This window comes from Anabrus simplex, chromosome 3, assembly GCF_040414725.1.
Source record: "Anabrus simplex isolate iqAnaSimp1 chromosome 3, ASM4041472v1, whole genome shotgun sequence".
Classification (NCBI taxonomy): domain Eukaryota; kingdom Metazoa; phylum Arthropoda; class Insecta; order Orthoptera; family Tettigoniidae; genus Anabrus; species Anabrus simplex.
In genome coordinates, this window is record NC_090267.1 from 26,712,185 (window position 1) to 26,724,659 (window position 12,475).

The following is a 12,475-nucleotide window of genomic DNA, read 5'->3' on the forward strand; positions in this document are numbered from 1 at the left end:
CTAACCCTATATTGAACATATAAAATGACTTGATTTACGCGAATTTGGTATGCGCGCAATTCTCCTGAACGTATCTACCTGTATACAGATTCCTCTATAATTATTATTAGCATCCATCTTGACACCTTTCTTACACAGTAGTTGTGTCAAAGCCATTTGCCATTTTTCAGGAATCCTCTATATTCTCAAGAAACAGAGGTAGAAATTTTCTGACCGGGCGAGTTGGCCGTGCGCGTAGAGGCGCGCGGCTGTGAGCTTGCATCCGGGAGATAGTAGGTTCGAATCCCACTATCGGCAGCCCTGAAGATGGTTTTTCGTGGTTTCCCATTTTCACACCAGGCAAATGCTGGGGCTGTACCTTAATTAAGGCCACGGCCGCTTCCTTCCAACTCCTAGGCCTTTCCTATCCCATCGTCGCCATAAGACCTATCTGTGTCGGTGCGACGTAAAGCCCCTAGCAAAAAAAAAAAAAAAAAAAAAGAAATTTTCTGTAGCACTTTAGAGAATACTGTACTTTGTGTGGGGACCGGAAGTATTGTTATTAACATCCATCTTGTCACTTTTCTTATACAGGAGATCAGAGGTTCTCAAACTATTATATAATTATCCCCCTTACTCATGGCTAAAAGTTCTGTGTACCCCCACAAAAAAATCAGCAAATGATAGGTTTTAAAAATATGAATACTTGTCTAATTATTAAGGTATTTTTAATTGATTATAAATCATTCTTCCTACGTTTACATTGATAATTTCTTTGTTTGCTGGTTGGATATTATTGCATTTGGTAACTCCATTTTCAGGACTTTCCTGCAGACTGTCACAGTTCAGTAGTTTGTCGAAGTGCCTGGTGAGGATTTAACAGTTTTCATTCTTGTTCAGCCCTAACTTCCCTCTTTCATTCTTGAAGTATAATCCTGGTGCCTGATACCCTTTTAACCATGATTTGAAAGTCTCTTAAAAGCTCCATGTGTTATTCTTCTAGAAATCATCTAATGTTTTCTTCAGCTGGTCTCTTTTGTATTTACCTTTCAGTTCTGAAGATGAGTAGGTCATATTCTTTCCTAGTTTTGCTCCCTCTCTTCCATGCCTCTCTCCTATGCCTAAACACCTCATCACCCACGTCTCTTTTGCTTTACCTGGAGAATCAACCTCTCTGGTGCAACTTTGATTCTTTTTCCTGAATATTTTTTGCATTTTCGTGATTTAGATTCTTAATTTTGTTTCTGTCCTTTTACATCCTCAGTAAGCTTAAATCTTCTTGGGAGTTTTTGTCTCTTTCCCCTTTTCCTGGTGAGGAGCAACCTCATTTTCATTTTGGGCAGATAGTTGTCTGCTCTCCTCCCCTTCGAACTTTTACATTCATGATTTATTTGTTTGCTCATGTGGAAATTGAAATGTGGTCGATCTGAAACTCTCAAGATTTGATTGGGAGATCTCCAGATTTTCTGTTTTCTTGGTAAGTGTTTGAAACTTTTTGGTATCAGTCAGAAATCAAAGGCTCGGCAAACTATAGTGAGCCTCTCCCTGTGGGTTTTTTCCCCCCAGCTTGTACGTTAGATATTCTCCTACTATATTTCTGTACTGCCTGTCTTTCCCTATCTGTGCATTGAAGTCACTCATCAGCAATCTGACGTTCCTCTCAGGAGTCTTCAGTATCTGATCATCTAGTTCATTCCAGAACTTTTCAACTTCACCTGGATCCTTGCGATTGTCTTCGTTGATTGGGGTGTGGGCATTTACCAGAGTGTAGATGTTCTTCCCACACCCTGGATGCAGAAGCAATAGTCTGTCTGGTGAACTTTCAAAAACTACTACAGAATCTGTTAAGCTCCTGTCTGGTATAAAAGCCATCCCAAGAAGTGGGAGTGATTTGATCTTAGCCACTCTGATCATTGGTTTTTCTTTATAGATCCAGTACTTTCCACTTTCAAATTGGTCCTCATCTCAGTGTCTTGTTTCCTGAATGGCCTTGATCTTTATGACCCGTTCCTCTGTTCTTTATCTTAGATCTTCAAGTTTTCTAATCTTAAAAAGAGAAGTTCACATTCAGCATCCCTAACCAGTACCATTGTTTCGTCTTGAATTTATTGTTTGGAGAGGACTCAAACTTCCTCTCATGTTGTGGTACAGACTGTCCAGAACCCTCTGTTTTGCTTGAACCATTTGTTGTGGCAGTGGATTGCCTTTCTAGCTGCCACCTTGAGTTGTTTCTTTCCCTGCTTGACTTTCCATAATGCATCAAATGTCTTGTTATTAGACTGGTCAGAGCAAGTCATGCTTCACAAAGGATTGTAAATCCTAGAACCTTTTAAACAGCCACCCCTCAGAATGATGCCAGGAGCAAACGCATCTGCGTTTTGATGCTCTTCCATCCTGTCCATCATTGGGAATTCCTTCCTCTTGCTCTTACAAGACTGTTGACCTGTTTTCACCTGTAACTTTAGGCAGAGGCCCTGCAGCCAGGCCAGCAGAACCCTGTTTGTATGAGGTTGTTACTCCTCCCGCTCTGCCTTCATCACTTGAATGAGGAGGCTCCAGGTTTGCGAATGGTAGTATTAATCAGTACTGTTGACAGAGTTAATATTATTAATTTCCACTACTGTCATTATTATAAGATTTTTGTAATGCATTACAGAATATCATTTCTATGTTATGTAAACATTGAAGTGATTCAGATTTTTACTGTTTGTCAAACAGATCAGAGGTTACATTATTTCTTAATTTTTATATGCATTTTTTAATTCTGTGAGAATAAAATTACTGAATATTTATGAAAATTATTTTAATACCTTATACTGGTATTCCTGCACCCAATAGAACAGTCAAATTGTCTTCAATATTAACAGTGTTATTGCATAAGAAATTGATTTTCTCCAAATTTAGTAAATGCTGTCAAACAACTTATGGCAAATACTCACTTTTCAAATTAGAGACTTCTCGTTTCCAAGAAAATGATAATTATGTTGTGTTATTGAAATGTAAAATAAAATATGTCGGTTACCAACTTCAGGTATCATTTCGTGGTAACTCTGGTGCCTTCAAAATCACACTAAATTTCTTTTAATCTTCTGCTGTTAAACATCCTCTTACCTCACATTTGGTCACTCTTAACACTGAGTTGGCTGTGAGTAGGTATGTCGTCATGAATTTGTCCAGTTCTTCAAGTCTCATTAATCATTGTTAAGATGTTCCAAAGTTAATTGTGTCCATGTGGGGTCGCCCTCTTCTCACAGTTTCTCATTATCCAAAGAACTACTGGTCACTCACAGGCGATGGCCTAACACTTTCTGAGAGTCGTATTTGTAGCCATTTCCAAGATAAGCTTTTATACAATAAGTTCATGGAAAGGATACCCATGTGGTGTAACATTTATAATATTCTGAGATATTGAGGCTGCAGTGAAATTGCAGAGTACACAGCCTTATGGAAAACTAAACTAAATCCTAATTACAGCTGTAAATTTTCTTCAGATTCCTCGTATAAAACAGTGCAGACTGCCTCACTCATCTTGCTTTGTACACCTTATTATAACACTGCCATCAGTTATTGCGATTTCCCTAGAAATGCAAAACCAGTCTACGGGCTGAAGAGTTAAGAAACAGGCAGTCCTCATGTAATATTTTTGTTATATACATTCTTGCATTCATTAGTTTTTAATACAAAGTTGTTTTCTTTATTGACACACTATTTTATCCACAGAAAGTACCAGTGGCTTGTGTACCAACAGGAGTGAAGCATTTACATCACAAGGCACTGGAGTTTGATATTGGAGTATACTTTGAGGCCAATGGACATGGTACAGTAGTTTTCAAGCAAGCTGCATTGGAACTAATAAAGTCTACACCTGCTGACTTGGGGTATGTGGAATATGTACCTCAGCTTTATTATAAAAACTTGACTTTTGAATATGTGTATAAATATTTCTTATCTCTCCTTAACAGTAATTCTGACCAGCATTCTGGATGACCATAAGTAAAGGGCTTATATAATCTTCATTAAGGATTCTCCAAATTGGTATCCTGTTTAAAAATTGCTATACAAAATTATTGTGCAGTATATATTAATCTTATTCTCCATCCATCACTTTTCCCATACCTTGTTGGGGTCGCAGATGCGAACTGTGTTGCACGTGTGGATTTGGCCTGGTTTACAGCCGGATGCCCTTCCTAATGTGGAGGGATGTATTCATTATTGTGTCTCTCTGTGTAGTTTGTAGTGTTGTGTGATTCGTGTAAATGAAAAGTGTATTGGGACAAACACAAATACCTAGTCCCTGAGTTAGAAGAATTACCAAGATGCAGTTAAAACTCCTTTTTGGGCAGTAATGCAAAATCTTAGAAAGAAAATTAATAGTGTTTTGGGTAAGTCAGATGAACTCGCTGGGCAGGTGGAAGGAATATTTTGAAAATCTTCTCAGCGTGAAAGGAAATCTTTTTGGTGATATGCAAACAACCGAGTTCATGGGAAGGAGGACAGATGTCAGTGAAAGCTAGAGAAAGTGGAAAGGATGATAAATAAACACTGTTGTCATAAAAGAGCAGGAATAAATGAAATTAGACCTGAAATGGTGAAATTTTATGCGAAGGTAGGGATAAATGGCTTCAAAGAGTTATAAGATTAGCATGGAATATTAGTAAGGTACTGGTTGCGCCTATTTAAAAGTATGGGAACGGGAAAGATTGCAACAACTATTGCGGTATTTCATTGATCGGTATACCAGGCAAGGTGTTCAGTGGCATCTTGAAAGGGAGGATGCAATTAGTGGTTGAGAGTAACTTTGATGAAAACCAGTGTGACTTTATTAATTTTTTATTTATTTATTTTATTTATAGGAAGCCATACTTTCCAGTGTTGACTCAGTTAAATGTAACTTAAAATCTTTTCAGTCTGTCGAACACACAAGTTCATTTTAAATGTTTAACATACCTGTAAAAACACACATTACTAAACAAAGAATGACATGTTTCATTCTGAAAAGTGCATCATCAGATTCTATCAAGTCACACTCAATATTTGGAAATATTTGTTTCTGTCTAAACACCTAGGAATTTGAATCCTCACAAGAATGATCATTCGCACTGTTCCAGTTCTACTACTACAGCCATCACAGTCCAGTTACTCGCTCGATACTGGTGCAACAACCAACCCCTCATTTGCGGCAATGATGGCTTACTAAAATATTCAGGGCTCGGCTAGAGAAGGAGCATTCACGTTGCATCTTCCAGAAAGCACATGGAGAACTCGGGCAGAGGGAACAGTAGGGGGCAGGCTGGGAGTTCCCCCCCAAGCTGGCTTAGTCATCCCTTGCATGAAATTTCATCGTTAAAAGCTTAAATTGACAGTGCTAAATATATTTGAGAGAAATTCCACCTTTTCAATACTTTAAAATATGTATTTACATATTAAAATACAATTGGATTATAGTAGAACATGTTTTGTCCCTTCATTTGATACATTACAAAATAATTGTTATTGGACTGAACATCGAACTAGTAAAGTAAGTTTGTGTCCTCCTCTCGAGGTGCTGCAGCTCTTTTCAGGCACACCTCCAATGGAGGTGAGTTGCATGTACCATTTCAACCACATACCAGCCCTCCTGCCATTCTTAAATTTCTGGCAGTACAGGGAACTGAACCCTGGCCCCCCCCCCCGAGGATGGCAGCTAATAACACTAACTGTTGTGCTACAGAGGCAGAAAACATCGAACTGTGTTATGTGATTTTAACTTGATGTATGTCTTTTGCATTTGGAATGATATTCATCCATTAAGTGGCTGAAGATGTCCCAAAACAAGGGACGAAACATGTTCCACTATAATCTAATTGTATTTTAATAGGTAAATACATATTTTAAAGTTTTGAAAAGGTGGAATTTCTCTCAGATATATTTAGTCATCTCTTTCAGAAAATACCTAAGGAGCTGCGACAAGGTTGCCAGTCACATGAGCACGTAACATTATAGAGGTTGAAAGTTAGCTGGTGAAGTGTCGAGATGAAGACGATATGCAATTTGTAACATATGAATAGTAACACAGTAAGGTTTCCACCTATTCAGTACTAATATGTATTTACAATGTTATAAATTACATGGAACTAGTTTCGACCCGCCTAGGGGTCATCATCAGCCATATTAAAGCGTACATAAGTATTTTGTCGAATCCTAAAAACATGTTATTTTTAACTGTAGTAATCGTATGGATTTTATAATTTATAAAGTGAAGTTTGGTAATGAGATGAGAAATGTTAGTATGGTACAGGTGAGTAGTAAATAATAATATATATACAAACAAGTTTGGAACAAAGTACTAGTGGGGTGCTTAGAGTTGTAAAATATAACCTCGTGGATGTCAGTAGTCCTCGTACTAAAGAAACAATGTAAAATAACACATATAAACATATATACAAGTATGTACAAAGTCTGGAGAGTAAAGAGCATGCTTCACTTTATAAATTATAAAATCCATACGATTACTACTGTTAAAAATAACATGTTTTTAGGATTCGACAAAATACTTATGTACGCTTTAATATGGCTGATGATGACCCCTAGGCGGGTCGAAACTAGTTCCATGTAATTTATAACATTGTAAATACATATTAGTACTGAATAGGTGGAAACCTTACTGTGTTACTATTCATATGTTATTCTCAGTTCAGTACGGACCAACAACATGAAATTCATAACCCTTGATGCAATTTGTATCACATGTTTGTCAAGTTTGTGTAGTCTGGCATATTCATTCCACATTAAGGAGGCATAGAACTACTCAGATAAATGATTTATAAATATTTATTATTTGTTTAGGTTTCAGCACCTGCATGTGACCAGTGAAGGGCTCTGAATCAATTAAGAGCTTTTCTATGTATTTCAGCAAGGTGATAGTTCCATTTAACATTATTTTGTCATTTGATCCTGAGACAGGCTAGTAGATTAGATTCAAAATGATTAAATAGACTTTATTACATGGGCAATATAAACAGGTTTTGTCCAGAAAACTGTAAACTTAGTTTTGTTTGAATGACAGATGTACCATGAATTTAGCCAGGTTTCTAGGTTAGTTAGGTAGTTTTGTAATTTGTTAGTGAGTGAGGCATAGGTATGACTGAGGGCTAGAATGGCTAAGTTGTCAGAATATTGGTAAAGGTGTAGAGGTGCTTCAGGGTGAGGAATGCCATATGTATACAGGATATATAGAAATGGGGAGATCATAGGTTATAACCATAGGTTATAAACTTCATGGTTCTGATTCGTATTGAATTGTAATTATATTGAAATGGGGAGAGACGAGAAACTTGGGCTAAACCAGAGGTGATGGGGAAAGTGTAAGATTGGGTACCATGAATGTTAATTGTTGCTTTGTTACATTTCAGATAGTTACATATTACTCTAATGCTACCGAGCTCGATAGCTGCAGTCGCGTAAGTGCAGCCAGTATCCAGTATTCGGGAGATAGTAGGTTCGAACTCCACTGTTGGCAGCCCTGAAGATGGTTTTCCGTGGTTTCCCATTTTCACACCAGGCAAATGCTGGGGCTGTACCTTAATTAATGCCACGGCCGCTTCCTTCCCACTCCTAGTCCTTTCCTGTTCCATCGTCGCCGTAAGACCTATCTGTGTCGGTGCGATGTTAAACAACTAGCAAAAAAAAACTCTTAAGGCTAGTTGTCGGTAGGGGGAGATGGCGTTTACGTAATAGGCCTTGATGCCACACGGAATTGAAAACCTTGTCGATATCTAGCTATATTAACGCCGCAGGATGATGTAATTTTTAAGTAACTGGTCAGAGAGGAAGTGATCTGGAATAGGTGATCTTAGGTGGAGAAATGGGCTCAGAAACCAGCTTGGAATGACAGAAGTAGATCAAGGGAATGTAAATATCGGTACATTTATTTGCATAATATTCCTTCAAAATCTTTGACATTACAGACAGGAGATTAACAGGGTGGTAGGATTAAATGTTGGAAGGGGGGCTTATTGGGTTTTAGAAACAGCAGGATGATTGCTTTACCCCAGTGCTCTGGGTAAATTCTGGTATAAAGCATCATGTTATAGATAACTACATAATATATGGATTAGGACTATGGGAACTTCTTTTAATGGCAGTAAGTTATATGGTCAGACCCAGGAGCAATATTACGTCTGTGTTGGATAAATTTTAGGATTTCTTGAGGGGTAATTGGAGCATACCAAGGATGAGAATAATTTACATCTTGGAAATGCATGAAAGATGGTTGTGAGGTAGGTCGGGGTTACAGTATCAAAGTATTCTTTGTTCGTCTGGATTGTCATAATGTAATATTGTTGATGGTGAGAAAGTATAAAATATTAATCAGCGAAAGCATCTACTTTTTCTTTACCTGTGACGGATGAGGTGGGTGGTATGTGGATGGGATAGGAAGGTAAAGTTTTCTTTGTTTTGGTCAGTCTTCAAAATGTTGTCCAAAATTTTCGTGGTTCATGTATGTCGAATAGTTCAAGGCTGGCTGGCTATAGTCCATTGCTTTTGTTTAAATGTTCGTCTGTGTTGTTATGAAGTCATTAGGTCACGGGTCGAATATATGACTTATAGGTAGTCGTGTGCAAGTTTTGAGTAGGAATAAGGCTTTGGGTGGTATTGGCAGTTTGGTAGGGTGATACGAACGTCGGGATATGTGTAGGTTATCGGCTATTTTTATGGCTTGCTCTACCTAGCTTTTGAGGGAAATGAGAGTGTGTAAGGTCTTGGAGTAATTCTGTTATGGTTAGTCAGTAGTTATTCTGGCTGGTCTGGAGAAATGCAGGTCATGTAGGATTGGACATGGTAATGAGTGCTGGGATATAATCAGGTGCTTTTCTTTGTATTTGTGGATAAGGAAGGTGATACAATGAGGACATCAGGGGTGGAGTTGGAGATGGCAAAGGAATCTGTATTCCCCGAATTACAGAAAGTAAATTGTTGAAGTTATTGTAATTTATGTTATATGAGTTTATATTTATATTGGCAACAAATATATAATTATCAAAAGGTGAGTCTATGTATTTCATGAAGGAAATAGGAGGATTTCTGGGGGGGGAGATACATTGTTACAGACAACAGAAGAATTGTTTAGGAGAGAAGTTTCTACTATTAAATATTCCATAAAATTGTTATGAAAATTGTACGAATGTGATTTAATCGTTATACCCTTTCTTACTCTAACTGCCACGCCTCCTCGAACTTCTCTCGGACTATCTGTTTGGTAGAATTGATATTTTGCACAGTTTGGCCATTGTTTAGTGGTTAACCGGGCGAGTTGGCCGTGCGCGTAGAGGCGCGCGGCTGTGAGCTTGCATCCGGGAGATAGTAGGTTCGAATCCCACTATCGGCAGCCCTGAAAATGGTTTTTCGTGGTTTCCCATTTTCACACCAGGCAAATGCTGGGGCTGTACCTTAATTAAGGCCACGGCCGCTTCCTTCCAACTCCTAGGTCTTTCCTATCCCATCGTCGCCATAAGACCTATCTGTGTCGGTGCGACGTAAAGCCCCTAGCAAAAAAAAAAAGTTTAGTGGTTAGAAAAGTTTAATTTAAAATGAAAACAGCTGGGTCATACAGATTACGGGAAGTGTCCAGTAGAGCACGGTTGGCATTTCTTGAATGGATATTGGCATAACACACCTCAGAGTGTGCAATGTCCATGTGAGCTGCTGACTGGATCTGGGCAAGGGTATGGGGATGGTTAAATGGAACGACATTCTGGAGCACCATAGTCAGAATATGTGTGATGTTCTCAGAATTTGGGGTGGGTAGGGTGGAGGCAGGAACTGAAGTGGGTAGGTCCTTCATTATGGCGGGAATGATGGTGTCAGGCTGGGTTGGTTCGGGTGTGGGCTTGACTTTACATTTATACAAAAATGAGGGATGGGGCAGGTTACAGTTTACACATTTTGAGGTAACCTTGTTTTGACAACTATTAGTGGGAGGGCTTTTGGCTGCAGGTGGCACATACCTGGGGATTCACACATGGTGCTCCTGGAGGATGGTCGCAACACTGACAGCTGTCACTCGACATCTTCCATATCTGTCTCTCCAAATTTTCAACTTTTGTATATGAAATGCATGAATCTGCTGGTTGCATTGTATTACTGGCAGGCAAGTTCTAAAATCGTATCACATCTTCTACAAATAGGAGGCGAGATAACGAGCGAGCAGCTGCAGAAAGACTGGCAACTCTTGTGGATGTCATCAACCAGACTGTAGGTGATGCTATATCTGACATGCTACTAGTCGAGACTGTACTTCACGCTCGAGGCTGGAGCATGGAAGATTGGAAAGCAACGTATTCAGATCTCCCAAATCGCCTCTTGAAAGTGCTTGTCAAGGTATGATGTTCTTCCTATTCTCATATGTTGAGTAATCTACAGTAGAAACCCTTTTAACTCTCAGGAGGATTTGTTTAATCATGTACATTTACTTGTACAAGATTGTGCCATTTCTTAATATGGTCTAATCATCTGGTGGATGCCTGATGTCTTCTAGACCTAGTCTAACGGTAATTTCTCATGCTTTCTGGTGTAAAATGTTTCCATTTTAGGTGCGTTTTCAACTCTCTTTCCATGAGACCATTTTATTAAAATGTTTTCAAGTTCGTCCAAATGCAAAGTACGAATATTTTTCCATTTCTTCACTGCTGAACCATGCTATACTTCCACAGGCAGAATATCATCCTTTTGTTTCAGAATGCTGCACATGTAGAAGGAGCCAAACCATAGAGTTTTGCTATGTCGGAGCATTTTTCTCCATATCCTTAATCACAGAATTGATATTTTGAAACTTTCTTTTATTTGTTTGTTTAAGGCTTTTGATGAAATATTTATTGCAGCTAATAGCCATACAAAACTTAAGTTAACATTAGTTAACTTCTTTCAGTTGACAGCCATAAGTACATATAAGTCAAGATGTCTGATGTCTTTAGAAGTTGAGAGTCATGTTCAATATAAATTGAAAAGTATAATTGTTTATGTCTCTTGCAAATTTCAGTTACAAACATACATGTTAAATCCATGTAGAACCTTTTCCTTAAAAGCAGTGTTTTCTTTATCATGGAATTCCTTAAAAGCAGCTTTACAGAACATATTGCTTAGGGTGGTTTTTCTGGACTTCAGCAAATGTTTGTTTAAAACGAGATATTATTAAAATGTTGAAAGGCGCTCTGCTGTAATTATTCAGATTATATTTAAAACTTTTTAATAACTTATGCTATTCTTTTGTCTAAGATTTAACTTTCGTGGGTTTTTCCCCTAGGATCGTGAAGTGGTTCAAACTACTGATGCTGAGCGTAAATGTGTATCTCCAACGGGTCTTCAGAATGCAATTGACTGTCTGGTCTCTAAGTATTCTGAAGGAAGAGCATTTGTCAGGTAAATATAGTGTACTCAGTTTTATATTTTGAAACTTCCGTTTATTTGTTTGTTTAAGGCTTTTGATGAAATATTTATTGCAGCTGGTAGTCGTACATAAAATGCAAAACAAAGCAGTCAAACCTCCGTGCAGAACTTTGTTAAAGATTCCATCCTCAATTTGCACTTCAAAACATGGTACCTTTCACAGAGTTCACCCTATTTTCTGCATTTACAGTCACTGCATGGAACATGAAGACACTTCGTTAAGCATAGTTTGTGATGAAACCCATGGACTGAGAGCCTAGTTACCAAATATCTTAGTTCGTAACCTCCCTGGTTCCACTCCTGGTTAGTCACTGCGTCATTCAGGTAGAACTCTTCCCATATGTTGTACTTCTCTTGCTGTAGTTCATTCATGAGGTCCTTTATGCCGGAGTGGTTGCGAGTAAAAACTTCAGACGCAACTCTTCCAATAATACTGTCTTGTTAGCACATAAACAAGCCGCGAAGGAGTGTACTTAGACAAGCAGTGTGACTCTCTATACTCTTCATTTGTACCTGGTTAAGATGCACCCATATATTTTCCAGACCCAGTGTCATTACTGGACTGATTTTTAAATGAAACAATTCTGTTGCTGTCTTTATACTCCGCATGGCCTTACTTCTAAATTGAAGTTTTGCGAAAATTAATGAGCATCGCCTTCCCTCTGTTGCCAGCGCGTTACACCTGATGCAATATGACCGCGGTAAACAGCCCTTTTAAATTGTAATACAGTACTCGGAAAAATGAATGAATATGGATTGAAAACAAATTCACAAGAACTACACTTTCTAACAATATCTGGCACTAAAAGAGAATATAGTATTAACAATAATAGAGAATAGGAAATAACACATCACTAACGGCTAATGGCTGGCACAGTAAGGAGGTTATGGCCTACAAAGGGAACACACTACTGATCTCAGAGTCACTGGAACCCTCCAACAATATGAAAAACACACTAAATATTGAAGGAAAATGCAAAAGATCGCAAACCGTACTGAATACCATACACGCTGAGCGAGATAGGTTAACCACGTGGCGAATGTAAATATTAGAGTTGGCAACTAGGTTTCG

At 38.4% G+C, this 12,475-nt stretch overlaps 1 protein-coding gene across 2 annotated transcripts in view; it reads left to right on the plus strand.

Annotated features, from left to right (window-relative positions):
- nst (phosphoglucomutase 3-like protein nst) overlaps positions 1–12,475 on the plus strand; it is a 138,035-nt gene that overhangs the window by 88,589 nt on the left and 36,971 nt on the right. For both annotated transcript variants that reach the window (XM_067142493.2, XM_067142494.2), the window contains exons 9-11: positions 3,700–3,857; positions 10,146–10,338; positions 11,261–11,376. In XM_067142493.2, coding sequence (XP_066998594.2) covers positions 3,700–3,857; positions 10,146–10,338; positions 11,261–11,376 — 467 coding nt within the window. The remainder of the gene's footprint in view (positions 1–3,699; positions 3,858–10,145; positions 10,339–11,260; positions 11,377–12,475) is intronic.